Source organism: Oncorhynchus nerka, unplaced genomic scaffold, assembly GCF_034236695.1.
Source record: "Oncorhynchus nerka isolate Pitt River unplaced genomic scaffold, Oner_Uvic_2.0 unplaced_scaffold_211___fragment_2___debris, whole genome shotgun sequence".
NCBI classification, from domain to species: domain Eukaryota; kingdom Metazoa; phylum Chordata; class Actinopteri; order Salmoniformes; family Salmonidae; genus Oncorhynchus; species Oncorhynchus nerka.
The window spans coordinates 16,646-34,891 of NW_027039937.1; the positions used below are offsets into that span (position 1 = coordinate 16,646).

Genomic DNA, 18,246 nt, shown 5'->3' on the forward strand with positions numbered 1-18,246 from the left:
TCAGCTAGTTAAACCGTGCCCCCTTATCTTGAACAGCCACAGAGTACACACCATAATAGGCTACACAACTTTGGAAGGGGATTAAGGTCGGAAACTAGATTAAATGTGTAAATAAAATCTAATACAATATTACTCAAACAATACTTTGGTTTTGTAATGTACATGACAGTGGATCGTTCAAGGCTTTTACACTCCATTGAGGGATGCAGGTTTACCGACTAAGACTACTTCTCCATAGGCAAGCTAGTGTTCATGTTATGTGCATTACCAAGTCACCCAGAAAGCATGCTAACTTTCAACAGCACACACCCTAGAGGCCTAAAGCAGGGCTAGCCTTATTATACAGCTCAACCAACTGTTAATCGTTTGAGAGTTTAGTAAAAGATATGAAAATAAAATATGAGTAGGCGATGGACCAATCACTCAAACAACCAGGTGGCATGGTCAAAAATAAGTGAGCCACTATCCCATTTGTGAACCGGTGACCTAGTTTTCCCAGTCACCTAGTGTGACCACAGCTGCAGCTTGCATTGGTTCGGCTCCTTTTTTTTGTTAACGATTGAATAACTTATCTTGAACTCATAACTTAAATAACGTGAAATTATTCCCCTTTTCTTTAGTGACCTACGAATGCATTGGTTCGGCTCCTTTTTTTTTGTTAACGATTGAATAACTTATCTTGAACTCATAACTTAAATAACGTGAAATTATTCCCCTTTTCTTTAGTGACCTACGAATAAAACTAACGCTCCTCTCTTCCCCCATATCTGGATTTACCCTGCCCAAAGGCAGAGGTTGTTGAAGTGATAAGGTGAAAATGCTTCCCGTCATATCTGAGTGTTGACATTGAGGTGCCGACTCGCTGTCATCAGTTACATTGACATGTGTTCTGGAAGCACATAGGAGATGTCATCCCATGGGTGGCGGTACAGGCCCTGTTTTAGCCTCTTCTGGTCCAGGTAATGACCTGGGATGGGAAGTAGAGAAAGTGATTATTGATTAACTAGAACTTATTTAACTACACCTTATAACTTAGTATTACTGTGATATAGTAAAGGGCGGGGGTGTATGCCTTATGATTAACGACTCGGTGTAATCACTACAACATATAGGAACTTAAGTAATTTTGTTCACCTGACCTAGAATTCCTTACAATACAATGCTGAGAATTCTCTTCGATTATAGTCAGTTGCATATATCCCTCCAACCTGAAAGAACTTCACAAGACTATGTAAACTAGAAACCATACATCGAGGCTGCATTTATTGTAACTGGGGATTTTAACAAAGCTAACGTGAGAACAAGACTCCCTAAATTCTATCAGCATATCGAATGAGTGACGAGGTCGTAGCATTCTGGATCATTGCCACACTAACTTCTGCGATGCATACAAAGGCCTCCCCCGCCCTGCCTTTGGCAAATCTGACCACGACTCCATTTTTTAAAGATTCCCAGCCTATAGACAAACTAAAACAGGAAACGCCCCTGCTCAGGTCTATCCAATGCTGATCTGACTAATCGGATTCGACACTTCAAGATTGCTTCGATCACGTGTACTGGGATATGTTCCAGATAGCCTCAGACAATAACGCTGACTCGGTGAGCGAGTTTATTAGCAAGTGCATCGGAGATATCGTACCCAACTGTGACTATTAAAACCTTTCCTAAACAGAAACCGTGGATTGATGGCACATTCGCGCAAAACTGAAAGAGAAGCACCTCTTTTAATCATGGCAAGGCGACTGGAAACATGAACGAATACAAACAATGCAGCTATTCCCTCAAACAAGCAAAGCGTCAGTATAGAGACAAAGTAGAGTTGCAATTCAACAGCTCAAACACGAAACGCATTTGGCAGGGTCTACAGTCAATCACATATTACAAAAAGAAAACGAGCTCCGTTGCGAACACCAACGTCTTGCTCCCAGACAAATTAAAAAACTTCTTTGCTCGCTTTGAGGACAATAGTGCCACTGACACGGCCCACTACCAAAGCCTGTGGGCTCTCCTTCTCCGTGGCCAATGTGAGTAAAACATTTAAACTTGTTAACCCTCGCAAGGCTGCCGGCCCAGATGGCATCCCTAGCCGCATCCTCAGAACATGCACAGACCATCTGACTGGTGATCATTTACGAACATATTCAATCTTTCCCTATCCCAGTCTCCGGTCCCCACATGCTTCAAAATTGCCACCATTGTTCCTGTTCCCAAGAAAGCTAAGGTAACTGAACTAAATGACTATTGCCCAGTTGCACTCACTTCCGTCATCATGAAGTGCTTTGAGAGACTAGTCAAGGATCATATCACCTCCTGCCTGATACCCTAGACCCACTCAAATTTGCTTACCACCCCAATAGGTCCACAGATGATGCAATCACTATCACACTGCACAATCCCGTCTGGACAAGAGGAATACCTATGTAAGAATGCTGTTCATTGACTACAGCTCAGCATTTAATGCCATAGTACCTTCCAAATTTGTCATTCAGCTCGAGAACCTGAGTCTCGACCCCGCCCTGTGCAGCTGGGTCCCGGACTTCCTGACGGGCTGCCCCCGTGTGGTGAAGGTAGGAAACAACATTCCACCCTGCTGCTCCTCAACACTGGGGCCTCACAAGGGTACATTCTCAGCCGTCTCCTGTACTCCCTCCATAACTGTGTGGCCATGCATGCTTCCAACTCAAATCATTACGGTGGTAGGCTTGATTACCAACCACGATGAGACGGCCTACAGGGAGGTGGGGAGGGCCCTCCGAGTGTGGTGTCAGGAAAATAACCTCACTCAACGTCAACAAAACAAAGGAGATGATCGTGGACTTCACGAAACAGCAGAGGGAGCACCCACCCACACGGGACAGTAGTGGAAAATGTGGAAAGTGTTAAGTTCCTCGTCGTATACCTCACAGAAACTGAAATGGTCCACCCACACAGACAACGTGGTGAAGGCGCAACAGTGCCTCTTCAACCTCATGAGGCTGAAGACATTTGTCTTGTCACCTAAAAACACGAACTTTACAGATGCACAATCGAGCGCATCCTGTCGGGTTGTATTACTACCTGGTACGGTAACTATACGCAGGGCCCAGCTGTAAAAGAGACCTTGGTCTCAGTCTGTGTTCCTTGTTGAAATTAAGGTAAAACGGCACTGCCCTCAACCGCAAGGCTCTCCAGAGGGTAGTGCGGTCTGCACAACGGATCACTGGGGGCAAACTACCTGCCCTCCAGGACACCAACAGCATCCGATGTCACAGGAAGGCCAAAAAGATCATCAAGGACAACAACCACCCGAGCCACTGCCTGTTCACCCTGCTACCATCCAGAAGGTCAGTACAGGTGCATCAAAGCTGGGGCCGAGAGACTGAAAAACAGCTTCGATCTCAAGGCCATCAGACTTAAACAGCCATCACTAACAGAGAGGCTGCAGCCAACAGACTCAAATCTCTGGCCACTAATATATGGACTTAAAAGGTATCACTAGCCACTTTATTAATGTTTACAAGGTAGTTGTTGTGAATGTTACATATTACTGCATTTCTCTACACTCGCATTAATATCTGATGACCATGTGTATGTGACCAACAAAATTTGGTTTCCTTACCTAGCTACCTCAAGTTGAATGCACTGGCTCTAAGTCGCTTTGGATAAGAGCTTCTGCTAAATGACCAAAATGTAAACCTTTCCCTATGCACCACCATGCTGGACAGACCCATTAACCTCTGGGACCGTTCGGGACGTGAGTGTCCCACCTCTCAACAGCCAGTGAAACTGCAGGGCGCCAAATTCAAATTCCTCAAACATATGAGTATTTTACACCATTTTAAAGATACAATTCTCATTAATCCAACCACAGTGTCCGATTTCAAAAACGCTTTTCGGCGAAAGCAGAACATATCATTATCTTAGGTTAGAGACCAAATCAAGCCAAACAGATACCCGCCATGTTGGAGTCAACAGATGTCAGAAATAGTATTAGAAATATTCACTTACCTTTGATGATCTTCATCAGAATGCACTCCCAGGAATCCCTGGTCCACAGTTGATGCTTGTTCTGTTCGATAATGTCCATCATTTATGTCAAAATAGCTCCTTTTTTTGGCGCGTTCAGTACACAATCTAAACTCGCCAAGCGCGTTCACTAGTTTCAGACAAAGTAAAAAAACAAGTTCCGTTACAGTCCGTAGCAACTTGTCAAACAATGTTTAGAATCAATATTTAGGGTGTTAAAACCTCTTGGATCTACCCATCTCGGATCCGGGAGAATTGTCATCAACTGACACTAATTAGCATAACGCATAGGAACAAATATTACTAGAAAATATTCATATTCATGAAATCACAAGTGAAATATATTGTTTCAAATATTTTTTATTAAACACACACAAGAATGGTGTATAGGTATAAAGACAGGTATACAATTCTTATCTAAACATAAGAGCATACAGGAACAACAAGACCCAGAGTTCTGGGTGAAAAACAAATAATACAAAACACGACATACAAAACAAGGACACGTAGAAAGAAAGAGGGAAGATGTCTCTCCCCCCCTCACACTTGTTCCAATTTATTCTGTATCCCGAGAAGGTACCAAACAAATTGATCACATCAAGAATAGCTGGGATACTAGCCTGGGGTTCTGTTACATAGAGGATGTCATGTGCGTATAGGGAAATCTTATTTAGAGTATCTTTAGTATTATAGCCGTATATTGCTGCATGAGATCTAATCTGAGCGAGCGGTTCGATAATTAGGGCGAAGAGCATAGGCGACAGCGCACAACCCTGCCTTGTCCCCCTGTTAAGGTTAAATCGGGGCGACAATGATTGGTCTGAGTATTCTGGCACAGGGGTTCCTATATAAAAGCTGGATCCAATTTATGAACTCATCTCCAATATTACATTTCTGTAGGACCTTGAATAGATAGGGCCACTCAACTTGGTCAAAGGCCTTTTCGGCGTCAAGAGATATGAGGGCAAGGTCCACGTTGGGTAACCTCTGAGAATACATAATATTGAAGAATGAGTTTCTGTTAGGGATAAAGCCGGTCTGATCCGACTGGACCAATTTGTCAATTAAAGTGCTAAGCCTGATAGCCAGAGTTTTTGCTAAAATCTTTTGGTCTGTATTAAGGAGAGATATTGGTCTGTATGACCCTACCTCTTCTGGATCCTTACCCTTCTTATGTATAACTGTAATGAACGCTTCGTCCAAAGTAGAAGGGAGAGCTCCATCCTCATTGGCCTGAACCAACATTTTGTGCAGGTAGGGAGAGAGCATGTTGCTGAATGTGTTATAGAATTCACCAGGGTATCCATCTGGGCCCGGGGTCTTGCCACTCTTTAGAGATTTAATTGTTTCTCGAATTTCATCGAGATATTTCCTTATTCAGGAAGTTAGAATCTTCCTGGTTCATGGCAGGAAGATTACAGTCCTCCAATTTGTTTTGCATAATTAAGGGGTTAGGATCCGCTTTAGATGTATATAGAGTCTCATAAAACTGCCGGAATCTGTCATTGAGGTCTTTGGCGGAAGAGAATAATTCCCCAGATGCAGATTTAACTTTGTGAATCATTCTGCCACTCACATTTTTTCAAAGTCGTCTGGCGAGTAATTTGTGTGGTTTGTCACCAAACTCAAAATATTTTTGCTTGGCATAGAGAAAAGATTTAGCAATTTTAGCTGAGAGAATCTGAATATATTCAAATTTTAAAGAGGTAATTTTTTTATGTTTCTCCATAGATGGGTGGCTAGCATTCTCCCTATCCAGTAAGTGAATTTGTCCCTCCAGTTCTTCCAGTTTTCCTCTGTTTTGCCTACTCCTGGCAGCCTGAAAGGAGATGATACAGCCTCTCAGATAAGCCTTCAGTGTTTCCCACAATAATGCTGAGGAGGTCTGTGCTGTCGTTGCTATCAAAGAAAAATGTAATTTGGTCTTTAAGATATTCACAGAATGTTGGTTCTGTGAGGAGCTGAGGATTCAACCTCCAGACCCTCTCGTTTGGTACAATGTCACCCAATCTCAGGGAGAAGGTGAGTGGACTGTGGTCCGAGATTATAATATCATGATACCTCACATTACAGGTATAGGAGAGTAGTCTAGCATCCAACAAAAAGTAGTCAATTCGAGTGTAAACATTGTGAACATGAGTAAAAGGAGTATTCCCTACCCGTAGGGTTAGCGATCCTCCATATATTAAATAAGTTCGAATTTTTTAAGTAGGTATTCCTGTTTGGCCCTGTCCGGGGGTGTCCTCGGATGGGGCCACAGTGTCTCCTGACCCCTCCTGTCTCAGCCTCCAGTATTTATGCTGCAGTAGTTTATGTGTCGGGGGGCTGGGGTCAGTTTGTTATATCTGGAGTACTTCCTGTCCTATTCGGTGTCCTGTGTGAATCTAAGTGTGCGTTCTCTAATTCTCTCCTTCTCTCTCTCGGAGGACCTGAGCCCTAGGACCATGCCCCAGGACTACCTGACATGATGACTCCTTGCTGTCCCCAGTCCACCTGGCCATGCTGCTGCTCCAGTTTCAACTTCCACCTGACTGTGCTGCTGCTCCAGTTTCAACTGTTCTGCCTTATTATTATTCGACCATGCTGGTCATTTATGAACATTTGAACATCTTGGCCATGTTCTGTTATAATCTCCACCCGGCATAGCCAGAAGAGGACTGGCCACCCCACATAGCCTGGTTCCTCTCTAGGTTTCTTCCTAGGTTTTGGCCTTTCTAGGGAGTTTTTCCTAGCCACCGTGCTTCTACACCTGCATTGCTTGCCGTTTGGGGTTTTAGGCTGGGTTTCTGTACAGCACTTTGAGATATCAGCTGATGTACGAAGGGCTATATAAATACATTTGATTTGATTCAAGAATTCGCTTGAATAGGAGGTAGGGGTTCGCCGGGAAGAGGATCTATCCAAATACTGGTCTAGCACACAGTTAAGGTCCCCTCCAATGACCAGGTTAGTATGGGAGATATCTGGAATCAGGGCAAGGACTCTTTTGAAAAAAAGAGGGGTTATCAATGTTTGGCCCATAGATATTTAGTAGAGTTACTGAGGTAGAGTGGATTTCTCCTATTACGATCACATACCGACCCTCTTTATCCGCAAGGGTGGTTTTATGTAGAAAGGGAATTCCTTTCAGTACCAGAATCGCTGTGCCTCTCGTTTTGGCAGAGAAGTTAGTGATACTTGCCCCACCCACCTACACTTAAGTCTGCTATGAGAGTTATTCTTCAGATGGGTTTCTTGCAAAAATATAATATCAGACAAGAGTGCTTTCAAGTGGGCTAGGACCTTGCCTCTCTTAATTGGTTCGTTTAAACCCTTGACATTCCAGGAAGTGAATGTAAGCCCCGCCCTCCTCTCATTTGTAGTTCCTATGGTGGCCTGCATACCATGTAACTTGATAAAAAGGTAAGAAAGCACACCAAACCATCACAATCAGCATATGTAGCACCTACACCCGAGAAGTATCCAACCCACCCCTCCGCCCCTGCAAGCACCTTTGCTTCCCACCCTGTTCCCCTAATTTCCCCAACACTTACACCCCCCCCCAATCAACCCACATTTAACAGGCATGCACAAACAGAAAAAAAAGGAAAAATAAAAATAATAAACACATTGTCTGGCCGATGCCAAAAAAGCACGGCGCGACCTCGAACAAGAAGTAAAACAAAAATAAAATCCCAACTATACGTTCACCTCTCACTATCCTAGAACTTCTAACATATGAACTGAGGAGGCTCCCGCGAATAAAGTGTTCAGTTGGCATCTAACCTAAACAGAATAAGTTGCAACTTAAACATATTGCGCATTTAAGCGGCATCCTGGGTCAATCCCAGAGATAAGCAAGATATAGCCTCAAGATTGTATTGCTAAGCACTGCCGGTCAAAACATAAACCATCCGCAACCGACAGTCAGCCGTACCTTTACATACTGTGGGTCAGAAGATCGGAACAAGGATTTGCTAAATTAAACGTTCCCCCAATTAAAAAAAAAATTTTTTTTTATATATATATATATATATATATATATACACACACACACACATAACTACATACATACCCACACAAAAAAATATTTAAAGAAAATGTATATACATCCATATGCACATAAACATTCATACCCCAGAATAACAATCTACACTGATTTAAAATATACACATACATAATACTAAAATGCTAAGAGAAAATAGTAATAAAGTACAAATAGTAATTATATGTACGCACACCTACACAGACATAAGCACTACAGAGGGCTGGTGGGACTCTAGTCGGGAGAGCGGCCCACGGCTAGACAAAGGCAGAACGGCACAAAACATCAACTTGCTAACCAGGTGTCTGCTTCTGCCCCTTCCCAACCATCACTCCCAGTCCCCTGCAAGCAATAAATAAATGGTATGGTAGTAAGAATAATGTAAGGATTGTAAAATAAATAACGAAACAAAACAAAAGTGGGGGAATACAAGTATATCCATCCGAAGGTGTCAGTGATCAAACCTGGAAGTAAAAATATGCATCGCTCTGAGCACAGCCGGGATGAAAGTGAATTTAACGTTAAATGAGAGCTCTGACCGCCATCCATTGGTCGGCTCAGCGTCTTACATGTTCGGTAGCCCTTGTTGAGCCCGTTTAATACAGTTTCACCCAATATGGTATAGTATGGATTCGAGTCCATGAGCAGACCCTAACACGCAATGACAAGGCATATACACCAATCCCTCTGTACGGGGGATTGGCGTATATCCCCGGATAAACTTCTCTGCGTCCAAAACCAAGGAGAGCCAAATCTTCTCACCGGAAGGCGGGGTAATTCTTAGTCTTGCAGGGAAGAGTAAGGCTGGGCGAAGATGGAGTTTGGTCATGACATCTCTGTAGTCGGCGCGATGCTTTGCCACATCGGGCGCATAATCCTCATATACACGGAATGGATGCCCTTCATGTGACAGGTTGCCCCTCATTCGAGCTTCACGCAGGATAAGATCCTTGGTCTTGAAACTGTGACAGATGATTACTGGGCGAGGACGTTGGCCCGGTCCAGGCACTGGGACAAGGGAGCGATGTGCACGGTCCAGCTGGGGATCCGAATCCAAAAATTCCGATCCCATTGCATCCTTCAATAGCTTGGCGAAGAAGTCGGTGGGGCGAGAGCCCGCTTCTACCCCCTCTGCCAGACCAACAACGCGAAGGTTATTACGTCTGGATCGGCCCTCCAGGTCCACCACTTTCACAGAAAGCCTCTGCACACTATCCTGCAATGACGTGCATAGCTTCTCTAACTCGTCGATCCTACCAGCGTTGAATTCAGAAGCTTTCTCAAAGTCCACAAAACTCTGGCCATGCGAAGCGACCGTTCGAATGATGCTCTCGATTTGTGTCCAGTTCAGCAATAGTGGCCTTAAGATCCTCCTCAGCTATAGTAACACGTAGCTCCCCCAAAGCCCGGGTAATGTCTGTCTCGTTGTTTAGTGGGGAGTAGGCCTCCGCTGTGGATTTATTGTCCTTTGGTCGCTTATTACTCGGCATTTTCATATAAAAAGTTACAATCTTGTATTAGAAAGAAACGCTTGTTGTAAAAAGTGCCATAAAGTAGGTTAAATTAGATTATTTCGCAAAAAAGTTGCAGGAGCCTCTCACGCACAGCCGTTCACTCCAACATGCTAGCTCCGCCCCCCACAAGTGAAATATATTGAAACACAGCTTAGCCTTTTGTTAATCACCCTGTCATCTCAGATTTTGAAATTATGCTTTACAGCCAAAGCAAGACAAGCATTTGTGTAAGTTTATCGATAGCCTAGCATATCATTATGCCTAGCTAGCAGCAGGCAACCTGGTCACGAAAATCAGAAAAGCAATCAAATTAAATCGCTTACCTTTGATGAGCTTCGGATGTTTTCACTCACGAGACTCCCAGTTAGATAGCAAATGTTCCTTTTCCCATAAAGATTATTTTTGTAGCCGAAATAACTCTGTTAGTTCTTCACGTTTGGCTGAGAATTTGACCGGAAATTGCGATCACAACAACGCCGAAAATATTCCAAATTAGATCCATAATATCGACAGAAACATGGCAAACGTTTATAATCAATGAGGTGTTTTTCAAATATCTATTCGATAATCTATCAACCGGGACAGGTGGCTTCTTAGTAGGAAAGAGAATAAATGGTAGCATTTGTCTATTACAAACAAATCACTCAGAGCCTCCAGCTGACCACTGACGCAATGTTGTCGTTCAGGCTCATTTTTCAAATAAAAGCCTGAAACTATATTGTGACACTAGACACATTAGGGAAGCCATAGAAAAAGGTATCTGGTTGATATCCCATTCACTGCTCAATAGGGACGCAGAGCTTTCTAAATAAGAGTCTTCCTGATTGGATTTTTCTCAGGCTTTCGCCTGCAATATCAGTTCTGTTATACTCAGACAATATTTTTACAGTTTTGGAACCTTTTGTGTTTTCTATCCTAAGCTGTCAATTATATGCATACTCTAGCATCTTGTCCTGACAAAATAGCCCGTTTACTTTGGGAACGTTATTTTTCCAAAAATGAAAGTAGTGCCCCCTAGATTCAACAGGTTAACATAAATCTTCAATAATGTTCCAACCGGACAATTCCTTTGTCTGTACAAATGAAGCGGAACATAAATACCTTTCACGTGAGCGCGCCAGACCGAGGCTGTGGCACCCTGCCAGACCACTCACTCAAAGAGCTCTTATGAGCCCCTCCTTTAGAGTAGAATCCTCAAAACAGTTTCTAGTGTAAGCCTTAGGAAGTGAAACATACAGTGGGGAAAACAAGTATTTGATACACTGCCGATGTTGCAGGTTTACCTACTTACAAAGCATGTAGAGGTCTGTAATTTTTATCATAGGTACACTTCAACTGTGAACCGGAATCTTAAACAAAAATCCAGAAAATGACATTGTATAATTTATTTTTTAAACTCTGTTTATTAAGTTTTACACACACACACACAGACAAGACATATCGTATAATTTTAAAGTAATTCATTAGCATTTTATTGCAATTATCAGAAAAGCAGAACTTAATATTTGGTAAAGAAACCTTTGTTTGCAATTACAGATCATACGTTTCCTGTAGTCCTTGGCCAGGTTTGCACACACTGCAGCAGGGATTTTGGCCCACTCCTCCATACAGACCTCCTTCAGGTTTCGGGGCTGTCGCTGGGCAATACGGACTTTCAGCTCCCTCCAAAGATTTTCTATTGGGTTCAGGTCTGGAGACTGGCTAGGCCACTCCAGGACCTTGAGGTGCTTCTTACGGAGCCACTCCTTAGTTGCCCTGGCTGTGTGTTTTGGCTCGTTGTCATGCTGGAAGACCTTGCCACGACCAATCTTCAATGCTCTTACTGAGGGAGGGAGGTTGTTGGCCAAGATCTTGCGATACATGGCCCCATCCATTTTCCCCACAATACGGTGCAGTCGGCCTGTCCCCCTTGCAGAAAAGCATCCCCAAATAATGATGTTTCCACCTCCATGCTTCACGGTTGGGATGGTGTTCTTGGGGTTGTACTCATCCTTCGTCCTCCAAACATGGCGAGTGGAGTTGAGACAAAAATACAGCTTTTTGGTCTAATCAGACCACATGACCTTCTCCCATTACTCCTCTGGATCATCCAGATGGTCATTGGCAAACTTCAGGCGGGCCTGGACATGCGCTGGCTTGAGCAGGGGCAGGGGGACCTTGCGTGCGCTGCAGGATTTTAATCCATGACGGCATAGTGTGTTACTAATGGTTTTCTTTGAGACTGTGGTCCCAGCTCTCTTCAGGTCATTGACCAGGTCCTGCCGTGTAGTTCTGGGCTGATCCCTCACCTTCCTCATGATCATTGATGCCCCACGAGGTGAGATCTTGCATGGAGCCCCAGACCGAGGGCGATTGACCATCATCTTGAACTTCCCAGCCTTGTGCAGGTCTACAATTTTATCCCTGATGTCCTTCCACAGCTCTCTGGTCTTGGCTATTGTGGATAGGTTGGAGTCTGTTTGATCGAATGTGTGGACAGGTGTCTTTTATACAGGTAACGAGTTCAAACAGGTGCAGTTAATACAGGTAATGAGTGGAGAACAGGTGGGCTTCTTAAAGAAAAACAAACAGGTCTGTGAGAGCCGGAATTCTTACTGGTTCAAATACTCATGTCATGTAATAAAATGCAAATTAATTACTTAAAAATCATACAATGTGATTTTCTGGATTTTTTTAGATTCCGTCTCAGTTGAAGTGTACCTATGATAAAAATTACAAACCCCTACATGCTTTGTAAGTAGGAAAACCTGCAAAGTCAGCAGTGTGTCAAATACTTGTTCTCCCCACTATCTTCAATAGGGGCTGAGTTGAAAAACTACAAACCTTAGATTTCCCACTTCCTGGTTGGATTTTGTCTCAGGTTTTTATATGAGTTGTTATACTCAGACATCATTTGAACAGTTTTAGAAACTTCAGTGTCTTCTATCCGAATCGACTAATTATATGTATACTCTAGCTTTTACGGCTGAGTGGAGGCAGCTTAATTTGGGAACGTTTTCCCATCCAAAATTCCCAATACTGCCCCCTACCCCAAAGAAGTTAATTCACCAACCCAGTACACTGTAAACATAATCCTGTAATTTTGACAGTAAAATACTGGCAGCAAAGTCAATAACTTATTGTAGATTTACAGGACCTTTACTAAAACACAAATGTACAGCATATTACTGTAACACCTGACTAGAGCAAAATGCTGTATTTCTAGAATTTACAGTGCATTAATGTCAGCACAGTAGCCAGTAAATTACTGTAGATTTACAGGACAAGGTTTTTGGAATGCAAAGATGCAGTATGGCACTGTATTTTGTGGGGTACAACCTTCTCACTAACACGTGCAACAAATAAATCCTCTTACAAGGGATGCCTCAAAATACGTTAATGAGCCAGAGATTATTTCTCTGCCCACAGCATTTTCTCTCAATGCACTATAATTCACAGTATGCTTTTGTAAATATAAAGCCAAACCGGTAATATAGTACTTAAATAGAATTACCGTAATTTCCGGACTATAAGCCGCTACTTTATTCCCACGTTTATACAATGACGCGGCTAATTTATGGATTTTTCCCGCTTTCACAAGATTCATGCCGCCAAAAAACAGCACCGTCACATAATGTGACGTAAATCGAGCGCGCTCAAACTTCCCATCATTCTGATTACGGTAGTAATTTTGTCACCCTCATCATGGCAAAGACACAGAAATGCATATGATGCAGCTTTCAAGTTGAAGGCGATCGATCTGGCTGTTGGAAAAGGAAATAGAGCTGCTGCACGGGAGCTTGGCCTTAATGAGTCGATGATAAGACGTTGGAAACAGCAGCGTGAGGAACTGACTCAGTGCAAAAAGACAACAAAAGCTTTCAGAGGGAAGAAAAGCAGAAGGCCCAAAGTATTTGCAGCCACTCGACATCAGTGTAAATCGTGCATTTAAAGGTGGCGCTCCTTGTTCAGTGGGAGGCTTGGATGACAAGTGGGGAGAAATCCTTCACTAAAACGGGCCGCAGGCGAAGATCATCTTATGGTCAAGTCTGCCAGTGGGTCCTGACAGCGTGGAGCATTGTCAAAAAATCCACTATCATCAACGGGTTTCGAAAGGCTGGACTGCTGCGTGTTGAAGGGGCAGCATGAGCTCAGCGGGGTATTTGCCTCCGGATGAAGCGACAATGAAAACGATCCAACATCGGATGAAGCAATTCTGAGGCTATTCAACTCCGACACCGAAGGAGATGACTTCAGTGGTTTCAGTGCACAGGAGGAGGAAGATAGTGACCAATGACTTTCTTGGTAGGCTACGGTTTTAATTTTTGTTACAAGCAGTGTTTCGTTAAAGCCTATTTATTTTTGTTACAAGCCGTGTTTTGTTAAAGCCTATTTATTTTTGTTACAAGCTGTGTTTCGTTAAAGCCTATTTATTTTTGTTACAAGCCGTGTTTCGTTAAAGCCTATTTATTTTTGTTACAAGCCGTGTTTCGTTAAAGCCTATTTATTTTTGTTTTTTGTTAAAGCCTATTTATTTTTGTTACAAGCTGTGTTTCGTTAAAGCCTATTTATTTTTGTTACAAGCCGTGTTTCGTTAAAGCCTATTTATTTTTGTTACAAGCTGTGTTTCGTTAAAGCCTATTTATTTTTGTTACAAGCAGTGTTTTGTTTAAAGGCTGTGTAAAGTTAATTTGTTTCAATGGCTTATAGACATGTGAGGCTTATTTATGTACAAAATACATATTTTTTAATAATTCAGTGGGTGCGGTTTATATTCAGGTGCGCTTAATAGTCCAGCAATTACGGTACAGTAGCTAACAAAATATACACCAATTTGTTAGTCTAGGTGATCCTCCGTTTTTCAGTTAACTGGACATTCAAATTAGTGTTAAACTGATGAGTGAAATTTTTCCAAGTATTTGAAATACTTGGTGTGCTGAATTTGGCCTGTTTATGTAATGGCCTAAAAAGCCCACATGCTGCTTGCCAGGAGAGCTGCACCACAAGAATTTCAAAAACGTGTGTATTCGAACCAGATTTTATATGAGGTGGGTTTAATGTTGAGAGACACCTAAAATAAGCCAATGGGACTCACCGATGAAGCCCATACTCCTGCCCAGCACAAAGATCCCGTTCAGTGCACCAATCTCCACAAACTCGTCCGCTTCGTCTCTGTAACGCAGAACACATACACTTACCAGACTGCATCTCCTATGTCACTATTACAGGCTTCTCTGAAACGTGTTGGGAAAATACACTGCTCAAAAAAATAAAGGGAACACTTAAACAACACAATGTAACTCCAAGTCAATCACACTTCTGTGAAATCACTGTCCACTTAGGAAGCAACACTGATTGACAATAAATTTCACATGCTGTTGTGCAAATGGAATAGACAACAGGTGGAAATTAGGCAATGAACAAGACACCCCCCAATAAAGGAGTGGTTCTGCAGGTGATAACCACAGACCACTTAGTTCCTATGCTTCCTGGCTGATGTTTTGGTCACTTTTGAATGCTGGCGGTGCTTTCACTCTAGTGGTAGCATGAGACGGAGTCTACAACCCACACAAGTGGCTCAGGTAGTGCAGCTCATCCAGGATGGCCAATCAGTGCGAGCTGTGGCAAGAAGGTTTGCTGTGTCTCCTGGTAGCGCCTCCATGCTCTGGACACTACGCTGACAGACAAGCCAGTACATCAGGAGACGTGGAGGAGGCCATAGGAGGGCAACAACCCAGCAGCAGGACCGCTACCTCCGCCTTTGTGCAAGGAGGAGCAGGAGGAGCACTGCCAGAGCCCTGCAAAATGACCTCCAGCAGGCCACAAATGTGCATGTGTCTGCTCAAACGGTCAGAAACAGAGACTCCATGAGGGTGGTATGAGGGCCCGACGTCCACAGGTGGGGGTTATGCTTACAGCACGTTTGGCATTTGCCAGAGAACACCAAGATTGGCAAATTCGCCACTGGCGCCCTGTGCTTTTCACAGATAAAAGCAGGTTTACACTGAGCACATGTGACAGAGTCTGGAGACGCCGTGGAGAACATTCTGCTGCCTGCAACATTCTCCAGCATGACCGGTTTGGCGGTGGGTCAGTCATGGTGTGGGGTGGCATTTCTTTGGGGGGCCGCACAGCCCTCCATGTACTCGCCAGAGGTAGCCTGACTACCATTAGGTACCGAGATGAGATCCTCAGACCCCTTGTGAGACCATATGCTGGTGCGGTTGGCCCTGGGTTCCTCCTAATGCAAGACAATGCTAGACCTCATGTGGCTGGAGTGTGTCAGCAGTTCCTGCAAGAGGAAGGCATTGATGCTATGGACTGGCCCCCGCCCGTTCCCCAGACCTGAATCCAATTGAGCACATCTGGGACATCATGTCTCGCTCCATCCACCAACGCCACGTTGCACCACAGACTGTCCAGGAGTTGGCGGATGCTTTAGTCCAGGTCTGGGAGGAGATCCCTCAGGAGACCATCTGCCACCTCATCAGGAGCATGCCCAGGAGTTGTAGGGAGGTCATACAGGCACGTGGAGGCGCCACACACTACTGAGCCTCATTTTGACTTGCTTTAAGGACATTACATCAACGTTGGATCAGCCTGTAGTGTGTTTTTCCACTTTAATTTTGAGTGTGACTCCAAATCCAGACCTCCATGGGTTGATAAATTTGATTTCAATTGATCATTTTTGTGTGATTTTGTTGTCAGCACATTCAACTATGTAAAGAAAAAAGTATTTAATAAGAATATTTCATTCATTCAGATCTAGGATGTGTTATTTTAGTGTTCCCTTACATTTTTTTGAGCAGTGTATAATGTGCATATTAGTACACAGCCACTTAATATCTTTCTGTGTATGATAGGAAAAACCTCCATTAGACCTACACACCTGACTTAAAACAGTTTGCTTTTCTACAAGTGATTAACACTCAGTCCAATTTTGAGTCCAATTTTGAGTAGCACGAATTTGAACCGCAATCTCAAATTGACATCAATGAATGCATGATTTGTGCCTAAGTTAACGTTTTGCACACAATCCTTTAGTAATGATTTGGCCCCATGCAAGACCAAAGAGAAACGTCCTCTTACCGTGTGAATCCACCACACATCCTAAGTAGGTCCACAAAGGCCACACCGATGAAGCCGTCCACATTGAGGATCAGGTTGGGTTTCTGCACACAGACAGGAGGGAAACAACAATACTTAGTTGATGAATCAATGGGCTTCTTCAACATTGCGGCAGACTGATCTACAAATCACCTTGCATCATAAATAACTTTCATTATTGTTTGGCTGTGAAGACAGTTCTCCCCTGCTCCGCCTCCACCCACCCCTCTGGGTCTCTCTTTCTCAAAGTTTAGGATCCGGATCACATTTGGCGCACGTGTTAATTTTACACCAAAAAAAAGTTTAACCTATCGATCACCTATATATTTTTTTAACCTGTCGTAATGGACATTCCAGTTGCACAAGCAGGACGTACGCAGTCCCTACACATTGCATTGGCGCAAAATCAAGCCATATTTTGAGATGTTGGCTAATATTTATAGTTGCTGCAATATCGTGGTCACTAGCCCAGAGTTCCTGAAAAAACACCACGACTGACTGCCTGCCTGACTCCTGCTTAGCCAATGTGTGCAATGGTGAAAAAAAACAAATCGCTAATTAGATTCCCTGTCTGCGTCTTGCTTGTGTTTAATATGCTGCCTAGGTAGCTACATGTAACTCTACACTTGCGTTTTGCATTGGGGCAATGGAATTGTCTACATGTATTGTAACTCAGCAGCTAAGAACATGAAATTGCTTGACTGCCTGTTTGTGTCACGCTTGTGTTTGCAATACTGTTAAAACAAACTTTGTACGAACATGTCGTTCATGTCTTTTGTGTGCGGCATGTAGCCTAACTCACCTCCTGAAAAAATACAATTAAATAAAAATGGCGCTTATGCTTGTAATAGCCTTCTGTTACAACACACGTTTGCTTTTCATAGGTTTCTCCTCCATCATGCCATTGTTTTGAACGTTCAAGCCGCCCTCTATTGGCACGCAATAGCGGTGGTGATAAACGCTAAATAAACGATAAAGTGGTGATAAACCCATTCATTCTGGACAGACACCAACTACTGTTTCATCTAAATTACACTATAGTGCCTGTTCGAACATATTTTGTGTACAAGCATGTCAAAGTTTGTAAGCTGCACCAGACAAAAGCAGAGGCAAAGCAGCTACATAATATAAGCGGTAGTGGAGTGGGCAGCTACGTAAAAAAAATCCTGCACATATGCAGGAATCTTTAGCAATGGCAAATCAGGAACCGAAGCCACGTTGTGAATGGGCCACCAGTCAACCCCCCCCTCCCAATGTGATACTCTCGAACACAGCCAGGGAAAGTACCTATCTTTTTTCATCTGGACACAGAAATCAAGGGGTACACTTCATAAGGTTGAAATGACTGATACTCTAGTATATGCAGGGTTATTAGTCCATGAGTAAGAACCCCGAATTTGGGCCATCAGGCTCACTTGGGATGACGATGTCTCAGGGATTATCTTGAAGGTCTGTGTCCTTAAGAGTTGGAAAATGTGTGATAGCAATGTGAGCTTTCTCTGCGTTATCACTCGTTCATCCCTCCATCCCATACATTTTACCCTATGACAAACAATGTCAGGATACAACAAGTTACTGCTCAAGCACACCCTTTAAATCATTACAAAGTTAATATTC

At 43.3% G+C, this 18,246-nt stretch overlaps 1 protein-coding gene across 1 annotated transcript in view; it reads right to left on the minus strand.

Annotated features, from left to right (window-relative positions):
• Positions 1-637: 637 nt before the first annotated feature.
• The window catches only part of LOC115143961 (ATP-citrate synthase-like), a gene marked incomplete at its 5' end in the record, with an annotated part of 99,461 nt that continues 81,852 nt past the window's right edge, over positions 638-18,246 (minus strand). Inside the window, 3 exons of the mRNA XM_065015553.1 lie at positions 638-967; positions 14,618-14,694; positions 16,612-16,694. Of these exons, the coding sequence (XP_064871625.1) occupies positions 873-967; positions 14,618-14,694; positions 16,612-16,694 (255 nt within the window). The remainder of the gene's footprint in view (positions 968-14,617; positions 14,695-16,611; positions 16,695-18,246) is intronic.